Consider the following 22,563-nt stretch of genomic DNA (forward strand, 5'->3'; position numbering starts at 1 on the left):
AAGCAAATATAAATCATCAAAATCTTATAAACAGGGTTCCAAGAAACATGTGCTTACGATTAAAAAAACCCAAACCCGCAATATACAGTCAGAAACAAGTCACTCAGAATGACTTACTCAAAGACCAGAATTAGGCACGTAGATTACAAAAACTAGAATTACTAGAAGCAGAAATAGGTATTTAATATATGTAAAGAAATAAAAGAGTATCAAACTATGAGCATGTAACAAGACTATACTATTTGCAAAGAGAGCCTCTGGGTATGAGGAACACATTAGAGGACAAAATTACTAATTGTCTCAATATACATGTAAGACTGTTATAAGACTATTTAATAGACATTAAAGCAGGCCAAAGTAAATGAACAGACTATAAATCAGAGATGGGAAGAATATATTGAAAATACATCAACTTTCAAAGAAAAATGTCAACGCTCCCTATATCGATCAAAAGTCAGTGAAAGTCCAATAAAAAAAATGCCAGAAAAGTTTTTTCTTGAACACGACCAAACTTATCCTAAAATGTATTTGGGAGAAAAAAAGGTCAAAAACAGCAAATACACCCTGAAGAACCAAAAAATCAGAGGGCTCATTATACCAGCTAATACTGTATAAAAGCTACAATAGTTAAGGGGTGCCTGGCTGGGGGGCCTGAGTGGCTCAGTTGGTTAAATGTCTGCCTTCAGCTCAGGTCATGATCTCAGGGTCCTGGGATCGAGCCCTGGATTGGGCTTTCTGCTCAGCAAGGAATCTGCTTCTCTCTCTCCCTCTGCCCCTCCGTCTCTCTCAAATAAATAAAATCTCTCTCTTTTTTTAAAGGGATGCTTGGCTGGCTCAGGCTGTGGAACATGTGACTCTTGATCTCAGGGTTGTGAGTTTGAGCACCATGGATGTAGATATTACTTAAAAATAAATCTTAAAAAGACCAAACAAAACCGAAAAAAAAAAAACCCAATCAAACCAAACCTATAGTAATTAAGACACCGTGTTGGCACAGGGATGTCAAACAAAGAGAATGGCATATGGATCACAGATACAGAGAAATCTCACATATGAGAGGTGGAATGCAGTCTCAGGATAAAGAAGGGGCTGCATTGGTTTTCCCAATGCCAGTTTCCCCCTATAAACTATTCTCCACATTGCCACCAGAATGAGCTTTCTAAAACACAGAACTGGTTGTGTTAATTCTCCACCAAATGTATTCAATAACATTCTATTATCTAGTATAGCTTTCTCCCATGTGTACATTAACAGGTATTTCAGTGGTTATATAAATTGGAGAAACGTTGGATGAAACAAAGTTAAATAGGCTATTTTACAAGACTCTTCAAAGATGTCGATATTCTAATAAGGGCTGTGAACCTCTAAATGGAGGATAGCACATCTGGCTAATGTCCCCCAAATTTAATTTAATAGCAGCTTGATGAACTAGCGCGTCTTAGAACATATAGTGGGAATCGAAATAGTTATTTCCTCAACTGACATAACCTACTAGGCAATGCGAGAGGCAGAATGGGTGTAATGGTTTAGAACAGGGAAGAGCCACAGGGCCCAGGAGTCTCTACATTCTAGCTAGTCACTTTAGTCCAGTTATTTAATCTCCTTGTGATTCAGTTTCCATATTTGTAAAATAGGAATAACAAATTACACACACATACAAAGTTTTATATATTTAGTAATGACTATCATGGGATTGCTGATAGGATCAAATGAGGAACTAATAGCAAAATAGTGTATTTCTTTCCCCACCCCTTAAAACTGACAATGTAGTTATAATGAATTACTCATTTAAGTCCAAGACTTACTGATGCTTGTACTACAGCCTAGGACAAATGTATCTCATTTCTTTTTTTTTTTTTGTATCTCATTTCCTATATACCAAGTTCTGTTTTTTAAAAGATGAGTTTGAAAGAAAACCTCTTTGGAGAAGTTTCTTTAATCTAAAACTCTGAGATGAGAATTCATGCTTTACTCCATATTATGTCCATAGTATCTTCTCTATTACGCCATATAGCTTTCACTGTATCACAAGTCATTAGCTTCCCGTTTTTCATGTTAAAAAAAATTGGAAGTGTGGGTAATGTTTAATCTGTACCTTTTTTGAATGAGTTGGGGATTTAAAAATAAAAAAAATAAAAGTAATTTAAAAATTACAAGAGCGCCTGGGTGGCTTGGCCAGTTAAGTGTCCAACTCTTGATTTCGGCTCAGGTCATGATTTCAGGGTCCTGAGATGGAGCCCTGCCATAGGCTCCATGCTGGGCATGGTGCCTGCTTAAGATTCTCTCTCTCCCTCTCCCTGTCCCTCCATCCTCTCTAATAAATAAATAAATCTTTCTAAAAAAGTTACAAGAGAGAACAATTTACATGGCAAGTTTGATTCAGAGGAAATGCAAGACAAAGATACTGTGTGTTTAATATATACTAAGGGCATGTTTTACATTTTTTCATTTGAAAAATTTTAACTTCTGGTTTCAACCTGCTGAAAAATAAGGAGAAATTTACTGAAGAAGCCACAGCACCTAAAATACTTGGTATATAAAATCCAGGTTTTTCTCCTGATCTTGAAACAAATTTGTTATAATTTGACTCCCACAGTTGTAATATAAAACATAAATACCATTAAAAGGAAACAATGAGGGGTACCTAAGTGGCTCAGTTGGTTAAGTGTCTGCCTTAGGCTCAGGTCATGATCCCGGGGTCCTGGGATTGCCTGTGACAAGTCCCTGCTCAGTGGGGAGTCTGCTTCTCCTGCCCCTCGCTCTACTCATTCTCTCTTTTTCTCTCTCAAATAAATAAATAAAATCTTTTAAAAAGCAAATGAGGCTATTACCTGTATCTATTTACAATTAATCTCCTTTCTAGCACAGACTGAGAAGAAAAGTGCTTAGATCTACATTTTCAATAGATATGAAAAATGGGTTAACTTCACTGGCAACAAGATTTTGAGGGGAAAAAGTATTATACCATGAAGTAATATATAAAAAAATATTAGTCAGTGCTAGACAGGGTGCTATATTAAGGCAGATACTCTTACTACCTGTCAGTGAGAATATAAATTATGTTTTGGGGAATTTGATATGCATGCAAAGCCTTAAAAATAGCCAAATTGGGACCCCTGGGTGGCTCAGTGGTTGAGCGTCTGCCTTTGGCTCAGGTCATGATCTTGGGGTCTTGGGATGAGTTTGCTTTTCTCTCTGCCTGTGTCTCTGCCTCTCTCTGTGTCTCTCATGAATAAATAAATAAAATCTTTAAAAAAAATAATAAAACTAAGCTTTTTAGAGCAGTTATAGGTTCGCAGCAACATTGAGGGGAAGGTATAGATTTCACATATACCTCTCGCCCCTACACCAATGCATAGCCTTTCTCATTATCAACATCCCTGATGAGAGTGGTATATTACAATGGATGAATCCTCACTGACACATCATAATCACCCAAAGTCCATACTTTACATTAGGGTTCATTCTTGGTGGTGTACAGTCTGTGGGTTTGGACAAATGTACAATGATGCATATCCCTTATTATAATATCAGAGAGTATTTTCACTGCCGAAGAATCCTGTGTTCCTTCAAAACTGTGTACCCTTCTTTCCTCCCAACCTGTGGCGACCACTGATCTTTTTACTGTCTATATAGTTTGTCTTTTCCAGAATGTCATATGGTTGGAATCACATAGTATGTAGCTTTTTCAGACTTGCTTCTTCCACTTCGTGACACACACTTCAAGTTCTTCCATGTTTTTTCATGGTTTGATGGTTCATTTCTTTTTGGCGTTGAATAATATTCTATCATCTGGATGTGCCAACTTATTTATCTATTTACCAACTGAAGGATGTTTTGGTTGCTTTCAGATTTTGGTGATTATGAGTAAAGCTGTTATAAACATCTGTGGAGGGGCGCCTCAGTGGTTGAGCATCTGCCTTTGGCTTAGGTCATGATCCTGGGGTCCTGGGATTGAGCCCCCCCACCCCCTGCAGGGAGCCTGCTTCTCCCTCTGCTTATGTTTCTGCCTCTCTTTCATGAATAAATAAATAAAAATCTTTAAAAAACCCCTAAAACATCTGTGGACAGGTTTTTGTGGGATTTTCAACTCCTTTGAGTAAATAAATACCAGGGAGGGGGATTGCTAGACAGTTTGGTAAGGGCATGTTTAGTTATTTAAGATTTTATTTATTTGAGAGAGCAAAAGCACACACATGAGCAGGGGAAGGGACAGAAAGAGAGGCAGACTCCATTCCAAGCAGGGAGTCAGACGTGGGCCTCAATCCTGGGACTCTGGGATCAAGACCTGAGCCAAAGGCAGACACTTAACTCACTGAGCCACCCAGGCGCCCCAAGCATGTTTACTTTTTATAAGAAATTGCCAAACTAATAGGCTCCCAAAGTGGCTGAAGCATTTTGCATTTCCACCATCAATGAGTAAGAGTTCTTATTGTTCCATATCCTCACCAGCATTTGGTGGTCGTCAATGCTATGGATTTTCGCCATTCTTATAGTGCGTAGTCCACATAAATTTTTAATAAATATTCAGTAGGGGTGCCTGGGTGGCTCAGTTGATTAAGTGTCTGCCTTGCTGGGGTCATGATCCTGGGTTCTGGGATGGAGCCTTCTCTAGGGCTCTCTGCTGAGTCAGCAGTCTACTTCTCTCTCTCTCTCTCTCTCTCTCTGCTCATCTCCCCCAAATTGTACTCTCTCTCAAATAAATAAATCTTTTAAAAAAATAATAAAAACCAAGTATCTGGCAAAATGAGCGTAAACTCATGTTCTGTGAAAAAATATAAAATTGTATAAAATGGGATTTCTGTAAAAAAAAAAAATCAGTGTAGAAAAAGAACTGTAATGACACACAACCAAATGGGAGAAGAGGTCATGGGAGTTTGTTAAAAATAGCTTTATTGAGGTATAATTTTACATACTATAAAAATCCACCCACTGTCTATGTACCGTTCAATTACATTTATACAGCTGTGCAATTATCACCATAATCCCGTATCGTGGTCAGTTTCTGTTTTCTCAGTCCACCTTTTCTGTAAGATAAAGGAGGACCTTACTCTCTGAAAGGCCTCTGGACTGAAAGTCGGTGGAATGGAACTCTAAAATGACCTATAAAATTATCTTCTCCTCTAACGATCTCTCTCTTCAATTTGACAGATGCATCCTCCTAGCACCAAAGGGATGTTGAAAAGCAGCAGGAAGGTCCTGCGCTACCTTTCGTGGTAAAATATTAAGGGTTGAGCAGGCATGATACAGCCTGGATGGTGTGGCGTCCCAGAGGAAGATCCCTGTTCTTGGTCCTCTGGCGTCTAAAAAAGCTCCACAGAATAATGAGTAGAGTGGCAGATCCCCAACGGAAATGGAAGTATTAAATGCAAAAACGTGAGCCAGTTGTCTTGTGCGCCTCAATCCTGCTGGCAGGGAAGAGCATCAAGCGGGCACGTCCCCCGACCCACCCGGGAAGCTGGCCGCCACCGGCCCACAGGCGGGGGCCACCATCTTCCGTGAAGAGACCTTCGCTGTATTCACTTAGCTCCCCCTCGGGGAGAAGCCAAGTTAGGTGAGCACCTACACACCCCTCGAAGCCCCAGCTCCCGGCGCCCCGCCTACAGCCTCCTACCTGCAGAGAAGCAGAGCAAGGACAGCCGATGCCCCAGGCGGGCCAAGCCCAGCACCGTGGGAGCAAAGAACATGGCTTCATCGTCCGGGTGCGCGATCACCAGCAAGGTCCTGCTGCCATCCCCCAGGACGCCAGCCTGCTCCTGACTCTTGGTTCTTTCCCGGGAGTCCCAAACCCGGAGGAAACCCCACGCCAGGAGCGCCGCCGCAGCCAAACACAAGAGGCCCGCGGCTTCCATCCTCGCCTCCGAGGCACTGCGCCTGCGCAGCAGGAAGGCTGCCGCACATCCAGGCTCCGGCGGGAAAACGGCACTCGCGGAAATTACGTTCCGAGGTTGAGTCCGTTTTGCCCACCAGAAGCTTCCGACGTTGGGTTCCTGTTGTGGTTCCACAAGGACACCTCCCAACCCTCCTTTATCTCGTTCTCTCTACTTTATGCAGCACCGACGATGTCTTTTTTTTTTTTTTTTGCTTTCTCGATTTCTGAGACGAACCCTTTGGCCGTCAGCTTTTACCCTTGTCCTTACAGTGTCATGGGTTAAAACAAAACAAAATAAAACAGCGACTGAAAAATACCCGCCCTCTCTATGTTGAATTCCCTCCTCTAATTCACCGTTTTGTAACTCATTTATGAACACCCGAGACTTTCTCATCAGGACATGGCCAGCCCCTTCTTGTCCGGATGAACCGACTCTTGTTTTCCCTTCTTGATTCTGGCACGTGGAGTGGCGGCTCTTCTGAAGGAGAAGCACGCGGTGCCGGGATTTCTCTGGAAAGGAAGGCTGGGGGAGAGAGAGAGAGAGAGAGAGAGACTGACTCTCTTCACAGGCTCCTCCGACGGGTGACTTTAGACTAAGGAGCGACCTCATGGGCGAATCCGCACCGCTCGATATGTCAGCCAGATCCCGCTGCGAGCTTCAGCCGCAGCCCTGGAAACTGTCGTGGGGAGGTGGCCGTGCACCCCGCGGGCTCGCAGCGCCGGGGGCCCTGACTTCCCGGTCCCCGCAGCCCGGGCGGGAGGAGGCGGCCGCCGCCGAGGAGGTGGGGGCGGGGGGCTCGGGTCCCTGCCTTTCCCACGCTCCGGGCGAGGCCCCGAGCGCGCGGGAGCCGGCGGGCGGCGCGGCCGGAGTGCGCGATGGCAGCGCGCTGGGTGCGGCCGGGCACGGCGCGGCCCCGGCCCGTCTCCGCTCGAGGGGACCGCCGCCGTCAGGCCCAGGGGACCGCCGAGGGGACGAAGCGCGGGGCGCCCCAGGAAGCGCGGCCGAGGTAGGAGCGGCGCTCGGCCAGCGGAGGGAGTCGGTCTCCCAGCCCTCCGGAAGGAGGCGGAGCCGGCGCCGGAGCCGCCTCAGCGGCGGCCGCCGGAGCCGCGGGGGAGGGAGAGGGGTTGAGTCAAGATGGCGGCCAAGGTGGCGAAGCAGCAGCGGCGGCGGCGGCGGCGGCTGGAGTGAGCTCCCGGCTCGCCGCGCCGAGCGAGGTCCCGGGGTAGGGACGCGCGCCGGGGCCGCGTCCTGCTCCTCAGGCCCGGGGGCGCGCCGGCTCCCACGCTCCGCCAGCTCCTGGTGAGTAGGCCCCGGCGCCCGCAAGCCCCGGCCTCCGGGCCCCCGCTCGCTCCGGGGCTTCCGAGGGCTCCGCGGGGCGCCGGCCGCGGGGAGCGGCTCCTCGGCCCGGCGAGGGGCGTCGCGGGCCCGGTGGGTGGGGACCCGCCGCAGCCGCCCGGCCTCTGGCCCTCGGCCGCCCGGGGGCGAGTCGGGCGCGGCGGGGGAGCTGGGGTTGGGCGAGTGGAAGAGGCTTATGGAGTTTGGAGGAAGAATGGGCTGCGGCCGGTCGGCTGTCCTGTGAGGAGGGGGCGTGCGGGCCGCCCGGGGAGCCCAGGTGGGGCCGGCGCAGGTGGCGGGCCTCGGCCGGCTCCGAGGCGGAGCGGGGGGCCGTCTGGGGAGCGTGCACGGGCTTCAGGGAGGGTGACAGCGATGGACAAGTGCGTGAAGAGCAAACTAGTTCACCTTCCAGCCGCACCACTTCGGGGTGTAATGGCGAAGGGTGGGCAGAGTGCTGGAGAAGGCAAAAGATCGGAGCCCTGGACCTTCTGCCTTTTATTATTGCCGGGTTACTGTGCGAAGTCGGTGAATTCTCTCTCTCTCTCTCTCTCTCTCTCAAGAAAAAGAGGGGCTTGAGAAACTGGAATTGAGAAGCCGGTGTGCATGGAGAGGAGACTGAATTCTTCGATTTAACTGGGTTAGGTGTAGTCGTTATTGAAGGTGCGGATGGGAAGGAGTGATACGTGCGAAAAGTGGTTGCTCAGGAAGCGTCAGTTTTCTTTTACTGATGTTGGTTGCGTGGTCAGGAGTGCCACTTCAACGGAGTTCACCTTGGAGAGCAGTGGTATAGGTAATTCTAATCTTTGGGATTAGTATATTCACCTGCCTCAGATTTGCTTTCCTAACGATATCCTAAGTAATATTGAAATTTGCGTTCCTTGTGCGCATCCTGGTGAGGCAGTGATGAGAGGCGGAACGCTGAGCCCCAGAGCAACAGGCCCGGGATTTTAAAATGCCTACAAATACTCATTCATTCGTTCAACGTTATCTTGATCAATAGCTGCTGCTGATAGGTCACATGTGTTTGTCCCTTGCATAACTGAAGAGCCGTTGCCATTGTTTAATTTTTAATAGTTAAAGAAATATCTTAATGTACCCTTTCATAAAGATACGTATTGGATGAGCCAAGTGGCCTGGGCTCGGGAGCAGATACAGCAATTTTAGAATCTTATTTAGAAGTGGGTAAAGATTATGGAAGAAATAAACACAAGTTTGTTGGAGGAAGAAATAGTGGTTGTATTCGCTCATTCTGTTAAATCCGGTGGAAGCTTATTTATTTATTTTAATATTTATAGTACACAGTTGCCTTGCCTTGCTTTAAGCACACCTGTCCACCGAAATCAAGGTTAACACACGTGTATATATAAATAATATACTTACATACATACATAAGGATGGGATTACTTGCAATACCAAAATACTCTTTCCTTTTACAAAAGGCTTGCCATATGTTGAACTGCTGCCTCAGAAAATACAATACAAAGAGTCCCGATTCTTCCTTTTACTATGTGACATTTTGGAACACGATCAACCTTTCTGTGCCTTCGTTTCCTCATCTGTGATAGTAGGAAAACATCCACTCTTATAGGGTTGGATGCTGTGAGCCTAAAAGAGTTAATAGTTATGAAATTGCTTTAAACAGATTGAAAAGGTTATGTTTCTGTGAGGTAGTAACAACTTCCTTTGCGCTCCTGAAGTGCTTATCTGCACATCTCCCATGGCATTCACACTTTCTACCTTGTATTTAGATATTTACCTACCAGTTTTATCTCCTTTTGAGGTCAGGATAGGCCCTTCTTAGATTTTATCTTTACATATAAGGCACTGTAGGATTTTATTTTCTGTGTAGGGTATTGACACTGCAAATGTTTGTTGAATGAAAAAACGTATTCTAATTAGAAAAATGTATTCACATTACAACTTAACTGCATAGACCTCTTATCTGTTATGACATATCTGTATAGCTGTAATTCCCTCCACGGCCTTTCAGGAAGATATATTTTTGACTGAGTGTCTTGTTGGATTTAATTAGACAGTAAAACTTAAGTATTCGTTGTACCCACATAATTTTTTAAAATAAAATGCTTGAAAATAACTTACGTTTCTTTGAATTTAATTGAATAAAAGCCAGTTCCAAAACTAGGCAAATGTAGTTAAGTTTTTATAAGCTTTTTTTTTTTTTTTTTTTTTTAATTTGGGAAGTGGGGAGATTTTCTTGCCATTACTGCAGTAGGAAGCAAAGGCTTTTGAATAGTCCAGAGACTCCTGTAAGTAAATGTCAGGTTATTTGTTACTCAGTTTTTTTTTTTTTTAATTCAGTTTGAATGGTATTTTGTGATCTGTCTTAAATGCAATTTCAAATTCATATTGATAACCTGGGAACCAGAGAGGTCTAGTTACTCCTTTTCTTCTCTTCAGATGTTGCGTTTTACTAGAATACATTGCAAAGAAGTAATAAAGCTTGACCAGAATTTATTTTCTGTGGGCTTATTTGTTGATATAGAGATTCATATGTGGTTCATTCACTTGTTTACCTGGTGTTGTGTGCCTTTTATGTTCAGGGTACATTACTAAATGCTGTAAAGGTATAGGGTTGAGCAGATGAATTATGTGCACAAATAAGTCAGTCTCTAGCCTGATATTTTGTCCTTTTCAGGTTTGAGGATGCAAAAAGGACATTTAGATTGATGGTTAGGGAAACATTTTATTTCTTCTTCTGTCAGGACTTCTTAGGAGTATTGAAAAGCTATGAAAAGCTTCTGTCATGTAGCAATAACTGTATGTAGGGCATCTGTTTTTTATTTCGTATTCTTGTGGTGGTTGTTTTCCTTGAACATTTTTACTGTTCTTCTACCATTTTTTCTACCCCAGAAGCTTATGTGGTCAGAATATTACTTGGATAGTCTTCAGATACAACATACTTTTTTTTTTTTTCTCTTTGCATTTGAGAATGAGACCATACAAAGCCATGTTAATGTTCCTGTGGAGTTCTTCAGTTTGATTCCTTTATGTGCTCTGCTGCTTTTACTTAAAAGTGATCTCAAAAAAAAACAAAAAACAAAAACAAAAAACTAAACTAAATTGGTTAAAATAAAATGCTAATAATTTATAGAATTATAGGATGTAGAGTCATAGATCATCTAGTCTTGTTTTACTCCTGAATAGACTGAGGGTCACAGATGTGAAGTGATTTGCCTAAATTGTTGCAGTTGGGCAGTGGTGGAATCCAGGCTTCTGACATCCAGTGCAGGACTCATTCCATTACACCATCTCATCCATGGGATGATTCAGTGTGATGATTGACAATTAGAACAAAAGTCAGCGTGGATGGGGAATGAGAGTTTACTTATTCAGCTTAGATATTGAATTTACCTTAACTTTAAATTTCTTCAGTGAAAATACAGTTTAAAAAAGTTAGTATTGATCTACATGATCACTGGGAATTATTTGCTTACTTTTTAAAAAGATTTTATTTAGTTATTTGACAGAGATCGTGCAAGCAGGGGGAGCAGCAGGGAGAGGGAGAATGGAGCTCCATCCCAGGACCCTGGGATCATGACCTGAGCTGAAAGCAGATGCTTAACCGACTGAACCACCCAGGCACCCTGGTTCCTTCATTCTTAATGTATCATGATTATCTTCTTAAACAAAAATGTCTTTGAGGTTGTCTGGACCTAGCGATATTTCATGGAATTGAAGTATTACAATAGTAGAAATTGTATTAAGTTGATGGTTAGGAACCTCTGAGATCCAAACAGGTTATTTTATAATTTAGCTATTGCTTACTTCATTTACTTTCAACCTTCTGGATTTTTTTTTTTTTAAGTATATGAGAGACTTCAATTGTTAAAAGATTAGATAAATAACATGAATATGAACTGTATTAATGCTGTGTTGAAAAGCACACATGTAGTATTAGTTTTCTATATGTACTTATGCCATAAAATTTATTTTTTTATTTTTTAAGACTTCATTTATTTATTCATGAGAGACAGAGAGAGACAGAGACACAGGCAGAGGGAGGGGAAGCAGGTTCCATGCAAGAAACCCAATGTGGGACTCGATTCTGGGAATCCAGGATCAGGCCCTGAGCCAAAGGCTGATGCTCAACCACTGAGCCGCCCAGGCGTACCCATAAAATTTATTTTAAAGAAAGAAGCGTATCGTTCTTTTCACCTGATATCCTTACATGAGTACTGAGTGTGTCATATTTATTCCATTTGGGCTGTTAGATAATATGCCTATTTAGCCTAATGTGCCTTACTCTTCTGAAATCTACATCTAAACCCTATTTTTTGAGGGTTTAGTCACATACTACTTTAGCCAGAAAGTCTTCCTCCTACTCCCTTTTCTCCAGAGATACATATTTCTCACTTTGGGAGTCCTTAATGCTTTTCTTATGCCTCTTATAATACCACATTTATTTATTTACATACATATCTATTTAATCTCTGCTAGACCATAAGCCCGTTGTGGGCATGTCTGTATCTCATGTCTGCCCATATTCCTAGAATAACACTGCACCCAGGAAAGTGTGTAATAGAAACTTGTCAAATGCATAAAAAACCTAGCTGCTAGAATTACTTGGTGCCCATGTTGGAAAAAGCTGGTTGATACACCCTTTGGAAACTTGATGAATAGTTCATGTTAATTTCAAAACAAATTTACCATTGTCAGTGAGACACTGATAATTTGTCAGTTATCAAAGCATTTAAAAAAATATTTTTGTCAGCCTAATGGGATTTTGGGGGAAAGAGAAAGTAAAGATGGAATTGGTTTATCTGACTGTATTTCCAGATAATGTTAGAACAAGAATGTATATATTCAACCCTACTCTGTGGGACTTGTGACCTTGGGCACATTACACATTACAGGGAATTTTGGAGTAGTTTCAGTGGCAGGAAAAAATTGTGAATTAGGAATATGGGGTAGTTTGTTTATAGGATTATTGAAGAATACCTTTGAAGGGTTGGTTCCCTTTGAAAGAATAGTACTGATTAGTTTTACATCAGAAATTAAATCTTTAGTCAAGAGCAAAGGAAAAGTCAGGATGACCAAATTACTTTAATTCCCTCCCCCCCTTCCCCTCCTCCCAGTGTCACCTGAGGAATAACACTTGGGTTGGGTATTTTGTTTTTGTTTGGTTTGGTTTGGTTATATATTAATAAACTGATACAAACCAGAATAAGTTTAGGGTACATTTTTCTAGGAAAATTTGACACTTCGTTTTGTTTTGAGGGTCACCTTTCTGGTTACAGTTCACCCCCCCCCCCCCCCCCCCCCGTACTTGTATTTAACTGACAGATTCCTCTTTGACATTTTTGTCGTCATAGTTTAGAGTCAGAGTAATCTGTTTTAGGCAGTCCATCTCCTCCGGCAATAGGGTATAGATTTGAATAACTTGGAATATTTGTTTTAAATTGTAATCATCATGTCTTTGAACTCCTGTTCAAAGAAGTTTAACTTTGTATTACTTTTGATTAGGTTCTTTTAATTCAGTTTTGAATTACAATAACTTTTATGTATTTGGAATTAACCCAAAACTTGTGCTTTCTAGGAGTTACAGCCTAAAGTATACACAGTGTAAATATACCAGATGTAGGTAGTATATAGTCCATTAACTCTATGTGTGTGGGTGTGTATGTGTTGGGGGGAAAAGGGAGGGAGACAGGGGAGGAGGGAACTGAACAGAGCAGGAGGAGAAGGTGGAAAGAATTTTGTATATTCACACAAAACCATTTTACTGAGTGAAGAAGGATGTGTTATTTTAGAATCTTTGTCTATCATCTATTATAAGTAATATGTTTTACAGAAGTACAATATAGTAGTATATAAAGAAATTGAAAGTACCACTTCCTAGATATAATCTTCTAAGTGTTTGTTGCATATTCAGATCTTTTTTGGTGTGTGTAATTTCCTGTATTATAGGATTGTAACATATTGTTCTTTTATGTACAACTCTTCCATGTTGGTGTATTTAGAGCTACTTCTATCACTAATGGCCACATAGTATTTTGTTTATGAAAATACCATGATTTAAATAATTTACAGCTACTAGTGATTTTTGTTGTTTTGTTTTTTCAGAAATACAAAGCTGAGGTGAATTATTTATCTGTATTTATTTTGTATACTTGTGCAAGCAGCTTTGTAGGATAGATTCCAGAAGTGGAGTTGCTATTATCTGAATAGTGTACGTTTGGAAAGATATTGATAACAAGTGTATCAGTATGCTCCAAACCCTGGCCAGTACTGGATGTTAGAAATGAAAACATTTGACAATAAAAAGTAGGGGGGTAAGTGATTCTAATTGGCCTTTTTGGATTTTTTTTTTAAATTTTTATTTATTTATGATAGTCACAGAGAGAGAGAGAGAGAGAGAGGGGGGCAGACATAGGGAGAGGGAGAAGCAGGCTCCATGCACCGGGAGCCCGATGTGGGATTCGATCCGGGGTCTCCAGGATCGCGCCCTGGGCCAAAGGCAGGCGCCAAACCGCTGCGCCACCCAGGGATCCTCCTTTTTGGAATTTTTTTATGAGGGAGTTGTATTTCTTTTATGAATTGCTGCTTTTGGCATTTTTTAAATGGAGTTCTTGGTTTTTTCCAGATTGATCTGAAGAGCTCTTTATATATTAAGGTATTCACTGTTTTCACACACTCCCCATCCCCCACCCACAGCTGTTCTTTTGTGTGTGTGGTGGTTGTTGTTTTTAAATTTTTATTTATTTAATAAATAAATAAATAAATAAATATGTATTTAAAATAATAAATTTTTATTTATTATTTAAATTTTTTTTAATTTATTCGTGAGAGAGAGAAGAGGGAGAGGCAGAGACACAGGCAGAGGGAGAAGCAGGCTCCATGCAGGGAGCCCAATGTGGGTGTGTGTGTGTTTTAAAAAGATTTTATTTATTTGACAAAGAGCGCAAGCGGGGTGAGTTATAGGCAGAGAGAAAGAGAGATGCATGGGGGAGGGGCAGAGAGAGAAGGAGAGAGAATCTTAAGCAGGCTTAGTGCTCAGCACACGGAAGCTCAGTCTCACAACCTGGAGGCAATGACCTGAGCCAAAATCAAGAGTTGGACACTTAGACAGGAGTGAGGTACCCCTCTTTTGTGTTACTGTGCAGTCAGATATATTCATCCCTACTCTGTGGGTCTTGTGACCTTGGGCACATTACCTAACCTCTCTAAGCTTTAGTTTCCTTATTTTTAGATTGGAGATAATGTAAAATAACATGTAGCGCAGTGGCTGACACGTAAGTAAATAATAAATGTTAGCTGTTTTCATTAGTAGTCCATATGTGGCTTCTGGGTTTCATGCTCTACTTAAAAAAGACGTCCTTACTCTAAAATTTAAAATATTCACTCATCTATTAAACTGAAATAAAGTGAGGAATATTACTGTATAGCATGCTATTACTTGTTTTAAGAGGAAGAGGAATATTGACATATTTACTTGTATGCTATAGGATATTTCTGAAATGAAATCCAAGGAACTGGTAACGTTGGCTGTTGTAAGAACTGAGTGATTGAGGTGTTCTTAAATGAGAGGAAGACTTTTGACCATATACCTCTTTTTATTTTTAAGACAAAGAAGTACCCAGATTCTAATTGAATACTTTATTTTTTAAAAAAAGATTTTATTTGGGACCCCTGAGTGGCTTAGCAGTTGAATGTCTGCCTTTGGCTCAGGGTGTGATCCCGGAGTCCTGGGATCGAGTCCCACATCAGGCTTCCTGCATGGAGCCTGTTTCTCCCTCTCCTTATGTCTCTACTTCTCTCTCTCTCATGAATAAATAAATAAAATCTTAAAAAAATAATAAAAAGATTTTATTTGAGAGAGAGAATAAGCAGGGGAGAGGCAGAGGGAGACAGAAAAGCAGACTCTGCTGAGCATGGAGCCTGCTGCAGGACCTGATCCCAGAACCCTGGGACCATGACCTGAGCCAAAGGCAGATGCCCAACTGACTGTGCCAGCCAGGCGACCAAATACTTATTTATTTTCTTTCTTTCTTTTTTTCTTTTCTTTTCTTTCCTATTTTTTCACGTCTAAATTTTTTTTGATCCATCTGGAATTTATTTCTGGTATGGGGAGTGAAGTAGAGATATATTTTGGGGAAATATATATATACGTGTTTTCTCCCCCAGATAGCTAGTTTTGTGAGCACCACTTAGTGAATAATTCATCTTTTGCCCCACTGATTAGATTCGCAACTTTTGTCACTTACTAATTATGTTTGGAACTGTTTCTAATTTACTATGTTTTTTATGTCATATCCTTTAAATTGCTGTTGTTTTATAATTTCACTATTTTTAAAAAAGATTTACTTATTTCAGTGAGTGTGTATACATACATGCACATGGGCATGCATAGACACACACGGGGGTCGGGGGGGCAATGGTGAGCAGAGGAAGAGGAAGCGAGAACTCCCAAGCAGAGCTGAATGTGCAGACTGATGGGGGGCTTGATTTCACCATGATCTGTGCTGAAACCAAGAGTTGGATGCTTAACCAACTGTGCCACCCAGGAACCCGTGTTTTATAATTTTAAAGCTGATAGAGTTAGTTACCTGTTAACTACTCTTTTTTTTATTTTCAGACTTTGACAATTCTGGTCCATGTATTCTCCTAGCTGAATTGTAGCATTATTCTGTGAAGCTCAGTAAGACATCTTGCTGAGATTTTTATGGGGAATGCTGAATATTGATTGGAAATACTGAATTTATAGGTTAATTTTGGAAGATTGACTTTAAGTACTTCCTCTCTTTTTGTTCAGATAGACTTTTTTATGTTCTTCAGTACTTCAAACTTTCCAAATAAGTTCTATCCATTTCTTCTTTTGTTCAAGAAATACAGTAGGGAATCAAACAGTTTATATTCTAGTGGGGGAAGACAGTATAATGAAATAAAATCCATTTCAGGTTATGATTAATTTACAAAGGAACAGAAAGGTTTACGTGGTTAAGAGTAACTGATGGGAACCCACCTTATAGGGTGGTTGGACAAGGCATTTCTGAGATGACATTTGCACTGAAACGGTAAAAGTTACATGAGGAGTCAGCCCCTTAAATGAGCCAGGAAGAGCATTCCAGGCAGAGAGTAAAGAAGGACAAAGGCCTGAGGCAAGGCAGGTCTTGGCGCAGGATGAAGGGACTGGAAGGAAGCTCATGTTGCTGGGGCCTACTGAGCAATCAGAAGAGGAAGCAGGCCAGATCAGGTGGGGCCTTGTGGGCCAGAGTGAGTCGTTGGGATTTTATTTGAAGTTCGTGGTAGCCCCCAGGGTGTCTTAACCTTAAAGAGTGACATGTTCTGATTTATGGCTTAAAAAGATCATATGACTTTTTAAGTAAAGTATTGAAGTGGGAAGTCCAGTTAGAGGTTTCTTGTAGCAAGAGGTGAGTGTGGGGTAGTGGAGATGGAGAAGCATGGGAAGCTTCGGATGGGCATCTGGAGAATAGGACTTGCTGTTGGAATGGGTGTTGTTGGGAGCTAAGCACTGTTAGGTGATTGGGAGGCCTTGTGAGCAAAACAGAGATGGTCCCTGCACTCACGTGCGTCTGATGGCTTTTTTGTATATAATTCAATAAATGTTAAGTCAGTTGCTTTTCTTCCACCTTATTGTGGTATATGCCTTAGAAATAGTCTTCATAACCTTTAGCAACCTCTGTTAGTGGGTCAAAGAGAAGCAGCACAATATGATCTCTAAGAGATCTGTCTCTGAGTTCAAAAAAAATTACCTTGGGGAAGTTACTTAGCTCTCAAAAGCCTTCATTAGGGATGATAATGGAACTAGTGCTTTAGATGAGCTCCTTGCAGACCATACTGCCTATTACATAACAGAGGCTCGATAAATGGTAACTTTAAAAATTATTCCCCATAGATGTTGTTTTATCTATTAATTCTGAAATATATTCATTTCTTTTAGTTGCTGGAGTGAATATTGCCCAGAGAATTAGTTCAGTATAGTGCAGCTGTACCACAGAGCACTCCACAACACAGTTGTGTTGTTGTCTGCTACTGCTGTCTTGGGAAACTTGTTTCTCACTTCATCTACAGTGAAAGCAGCATTTTTTGTTTTCTAAGTTCAAGAGTTGTTTATTGAGGGATCCCTGGGTGGCGCAGCGGTTGGCGCCTGCCTTTAGCCCAGGGCGCGATCCTGGAGATCCAGGATCGAATCCCACATCGGGCTCCCGGTGCATGGAGCCTGCTTCTCCCTCTGCCTGTGTCTCTGCCTCTCTCTCTCTCTGTGACTATCATAAATAAATAAAAATTAAAAAAAAAAAAGAGTTGTTTATTGAATGCCAGTATTCTTAGATTAATCAAACAATTATACCTTTAATGTATTTCTTTCAATATCATAGTTGATTGGAGGTGGGATAGTTGAACCTGAAATGCCTTTTTTCTTTAGCTCCCATTCATCTGCCTTCTAAGTGAGATGTAGTAATGTTGAAAGAGCCTCCAAGTAAAATAAATGCCATGTTAATGGCATTTCCCCAGAGTAGCTCTTTGTTTGTTTCTTTGTTTAAGGGAAGAATGCTTTAGTTTATTTTACAGGAGAAATTTAGTCCAGTTCAACACCTCTTTGACTTCTTAAAAACTGTGGAATCCACTTAGGTGATTTCTAGGGTCTTTGCTGGAGACTGGCCTCTGAGATGGGCTCAGGAGGTCCGCTTTCTTTTTGTAAAAATATTTAATATAGTTTTATATAGAGAGAGTGCATACACACAAAGTGGGGGAGGGGGAGAGGGAGAGAGAGAAGCCCACTCCCTGCTTGAGCAGGGAGCCTAACTTGGGCTCGATCTCAGGACCCCACGATCATGACCTGAGCCAAAGACAGATGCTTAACCCACTGAGCCACTTAGGTACCCCAAGAGGTCCACTTTCTTTTTTTCTTTTCTTTTTTTTTTTTTTTTAATGATAGTCACAGAGAGAGAGAGAGAGAGAGAGAGAGAGGCAGAGACACAGGCAGAGGGAGAAGCAGGCTCCATGCACCGGGAGCCCGAAATGGGATTCGATCCCGGATCTCCAGGATCGCGCCCTGGGCCAAAGGCAGACGCCAAACTGCTGCGCCACCCAGGGATCCCAGTCCACTTTCTTTAAGTCATGGCCAGTCTAGAGAGTCTGAGGCCTCTCCTTGTTTAAAATATTTTTGGATTTGGACTAGAGCAGGGCTGCTTTATGAGAATTAGTGTGACCTGATTTGTCTCCATTTAATAACTAATATTTTGTCATCTGCAGCGTCATAGAAGCCATTCTCCTATCCCATACTTTTGTATCAAAAGTTTTTATTTTTTGATTATTTAAAAGAAAATTGAATTGTGTATTTTGTAGGGTCCTTTTTCTGCTTTGGTAAAATATGGGCTTCCCCTCTGTTGTGACCCTTGGTGGATTCATTCTTGCTTATCTGAAGAGGCATTTGCAGTCCCTCCACAGTGAAGTATATTTTTAGCTATTTTTTCCAAGATAGCCTAGGCCACCTTGAAAACCTATCCAAGTACATTTTGGTTATGCAAAGATTGTAGGCCAAAAGCCAGGAGTTCCTAGTGAGAGGGGATTGGATTTTTTTTTTTTTTGAGGATTACTTATGAAATTTTGTTGTTGCAAGTGGAGTTTCCTATTGAGTAAATTGATAGATGTCTTTTTTACTTTAATATGGGAAGATTCAAAACATAATTTAAGTAGACCAATTTCATTTTACTATATTTTATTGCCTGTTTATAAAATATAGAAGGCTAGTTTGAAGTTTTATTCATACAATTCAGATGAAATGTGGGGCGCATTGGTGCCTTAGTGTGATAAGCATCCGACTCTTGATTCCAGTTTAGGTCACGATATCAGGGGCCGTGGGATCGACCCCCACATTGGTTTCTGCACTGAGTACGGAGCCTGCTTAAGATTCTCTCTATCCTTCTCCCCCTCCCTACTCCCTCTTCAAAGGAAAAAAAAAAAGTTGAGATGAAATGTGCCCTTTTCACGTGTAATAATGGCATTTAGTATATTCTTATCCTATTATGCTGTTATTCATGTTTATGACATGGAGGGGTTGTGCATAAAACCTTGACTGGGTTTCTTAAACATTTCACAGGATTTTTCTATTTCATGAGTGAAGAATGTAACTAACCCTGAGGTGATGAGTTTTCATGCTAAAGACTGAACTCAGAATTTGAAACTGCCATTTAAGGTTTCCTTTTCCCCTTCAGCCTTAACTTGAAACTGGATTCCTTTGTCTTGGTGAGCCCTGACTAGAGTGAGGGCAGAAGACAGGACTTGGTTCGGGGGTACTAAAGAGGTAGCTTGGGAGGGTCCCCATTCTCACTGAATAGGAGTTTTTCTCTTCTGTGGATTTTATACATTTGGCTTCCACGTAAGATGTTTGAGGAAAGAATCTGGTTAAAAAACAAACAGCCGGGATCCCTGGGTGGCACAGCGGTTTAGCACCTGCCTTTGGCCCAGGGCACGAATCTGGAGACCCGGGATCAAATCCCACATCGGGCTCCCGGTGCATGGAGCCTGCTTCTCCCTCTGCCTATGTCTCTGCCTCTCTCTCTCTCTCTCTCTCTCTCTGTGACTATCATAAATAAATAAAATTAAAAAAAAAGCAACAAAACAAAAAACAAAAAGAAAACAAACAGCCAGTGCTTTTAACTATTACTGTGTGTGTCATGAGTAAGTTTTGAGGAAGTCCTAGTAGTGTCCAGCTGCCCCTCTTGTGGCCAGGAGTCGAGCCTGCTTTGATTCATAAATTTGTATACCAGCAAGGGCTAATCTCTGGTTTTGCTGATTTTTTTTTTTTTTTTTTTTTTTGCCACCTGCATTGGGCTGATAATACCTGACTCTATTTTATTTTTGTGATATTCAGGTTAAACTTCCTAAAATCACATCACAAAACTAGGATATCATGAAGGATTCCTGGCAAGAGGGAAACACAGACAAATCATATTTGAGTGAAATTGAATATAGGTGTTAAACTCAGGACTCATCATTGCTGAAAATTAAAAAAACACAAACACCACCAGTACTACATGGATGTCTCTTCATGTAGACCAGTGTTGGAAAAAAATTGGATGACCTTGAGCTAAGATCTTTCCTTTTGCCTCTCCATTCCATTTATAGCTTTATTTACTTAAGATGTCTGAGTTGGGAGGAGACCTCAGAGATAGATCATGTAAGCATTTCTTTTTTTTTTCCTTAAGATTTTATTTTTAAGCCATCTCTGCACCCAGTGTGGGGTTCGAACTTAAAATCCTGAGATCGAGTGTTGCATGCTGCATTGACTGAGCCAGCAGGCACCCCAGATCATGTAGACATTTCTGAGGGGTGCAGAGTATAATTACTTGGAAAACATTTATAAAATATTTGTGAACACTCATTGTGAAATACTCTGCAGCAGTAGAAAAAATGAAGAAGCACTATGGCCACATGAGAATGATTGGTATATTGATTGAGAAAGATTAAATAATAAAAGGCTATATAGAACAATATATATCTACTATGCTACCATTTGTGTAGCGGGGGAATTGTGTGTGTGTGTGTGTATGTGTGTGTGTATAGGATATTTCTAAATGATATTTTAGAAACTAGTAATTTTGGTTGCCTTCTGGAAAGACAATGAGTAGAAGCTGGGGAGCCATGGTGAGAAGCTTTTTTCTTTGTATTCCTTGGGTACTTTTAAAAGCTCTAAAATCATACATATAATACCTGTTTTCAAAAACAAATACCATCCATCACCACCAGGAACGTCAGTGCTTTTCCCCTTCTACCTGGAACACATGCAGGTTTATAGGAGGGGAAAGCTGACCAAGTAGTTTTAATGTGCAGCATATTGCATTGCTGCAATAAATACCTTTTGTATATAAGTACAGGATGTGTGTTTATCTTTAGAGTATGTGCCAAAATTGCTGGGTTGTAATGAGGATGGTATTTCAGATCAACGTGGAAAGATAGATATATTCAATAAGGGTTTTGTTGGGATAATTTACTATTAACTAGTAAAGAAAATACAACTAGATCCCTGCCTTACCATTTTTTAGAAAAGAAATTTAGGTGATTAAAGAGCTATATATATATATATATATATATATATATATATATATATATATATATATACACACACACACACACATAAGGAAATAGAAGAAAGAAAGAGGGGAATGTAGAGAATATATTTTTTAATTTTTATTTTTTTAAAGATTTTATTTATTTATTCATAGACACACAGAGAGAGAGAGGCAGAGATACAGGCAGAGGGAGAAGCAGGCTCCATGCAGGGAGACCGATGTGGAACTTGAACCCAGGTCTCCAGGATCACACCCCAGGCTGCAGGCAGCGCCAAACCACTGTGCCACTGGGGCTGCCCGAGAATATATTTTTTAAATTTGGGGTAGAGAAGGTCTTTAGAAATGTGAAACAAACGATGAATTCTGGAAGAAAATATTTGTGACATAAAGGTAGAAAAGGGATTAAAATTCAGAATACAGAGGGAGATATATTTCAGTTTTAAAACATGTACCAGCAAACGCACAGGCTGATTACCCCTGCCTATCCTCTGGTCTGTACCCCAACCACCCTCTCTCATTCTCCTTAGGCCTCTTTGGTTTACCTTAGGGCTTCTGTGGTTCCTCTCCAAGGATTGCTCTTGTCCCTTCCAGGCTAGCTAGCTCTTCCTTCTCCTCTTTCAAGCTTTGCCTCAAAAGTCATCTTAGAATATAATTTGATACCTAAACTGGGACAGTTTTGAGAAGGAAATGGAGCATAATTAATAATTGACTGGGCCAATAGCTGTAAGTTGGGTCTGTTTCAGGAAATCAGGGCATAGGGTCATCCTAGCTGAGATTGGCTTTCTCTGATGACCCCATCAGAAATGTCTCCCTTATCCCTTCTCTCCCGTCCTGTTTTGTCTATAGCACTTCATCATACTATCTCATGATTATTTATTGTCTATGTCATTTCACAATAAGATGGCCTATCTTAGTCACCGTTCTATGCCAGGATGGAGAACCATGCTGGCACATAGTAGTGTACTCCTCAATAGATATTTGTTGAATATATGACATTTCTGCCTTTGGTTTTTAAAATCTTGTGAAGATATGATAGACACACTTGAAAAATTGGATAGAAATGTTATATACATAACATTTATAAGACAAAATGTTCTCACATATGTGGACTTTCTGTGATATACTCTACATAAAATTTCCCATTAGCTAAATCTTTTAAAAAACTATTTTCTAAGCTAATGTATTGGATGTTTAGGACAATTCCTTGAGGAACGTTCTCAGGCATTCATCTTTGGGTATCTCTGTAGTGAATAATCAAATGAATTCCTAGAAGTAGAATTGCTATGGTAGAGGATATGTGT

The 22,563-nt window shown here is 41.2% G+C and overlaps 2 protein-coding genes across 21 annotated transcripts in view; one reads left to right on the top strand and one right to left on the bottom strand.

The window, feature by feature from the left end:
• PIGL (phosphatidylinositol glycan anchor biosynthesis class L) overlaps positions 1-6,636 on the bottom strand; it is an 86,020-nt gene extending 79,384 nt beyond the window's left edge. For 5 of the 6 annotated variants that reach the window (XR_005990149.1, XR_005990148.1, XR_005990147.1 and 2 more), the window contains exon 1: positions 5,615-6,426. Coding sequence is in view for 2 of the 6 variants with exons in the window: in XM_041770188.1 (XP_041626122.1) it covers positions 5,615-5,852 (238 nt within the window). In the remaining 4 variants the exon portion in view is untranslated. Of the gene's footprint in view, positions 1-5,614; positions 6,427-6,496 lie in introns of those variants that run through there. The other variant, XR_005990146.1, reaches the window with a different exon arrangement.
• Positions 6,637-6,972: 336 nt separating this feature from the next.
• NCOR1 (nuclear receptor corepressor 1) overlaps positions 6,973-22,563 on the top strand; it is a 154,858-nt gene continuing 139,267 nt past the window's right edge. For all 15 annotated transcript variants that reach the window (XM_041770168.1, XM_041770178.1, XM_041770170.1 and 12 more), the window contains exon 1: positions 6,973-7,172. The gene's annotated coding sequence lies outside the window, so the exon portion shown is untranslated. The remainder of the gene's footprint in view (positions 7,173-22,563) is intronic.

Source organism: Vulpes lagopus, chromosome 10 (genome assembly GCF_018345385.1).
Source record: "Vulpes lagopus strain Blue_001 chromosome 10, ASM1834538v1, whole genome shotgun sequence".
NCBI lineage: Eukaryota > Metazoa > Chordata > Mammalia > Carnivora > Canidae > Vulpes > Vulpes lagopus.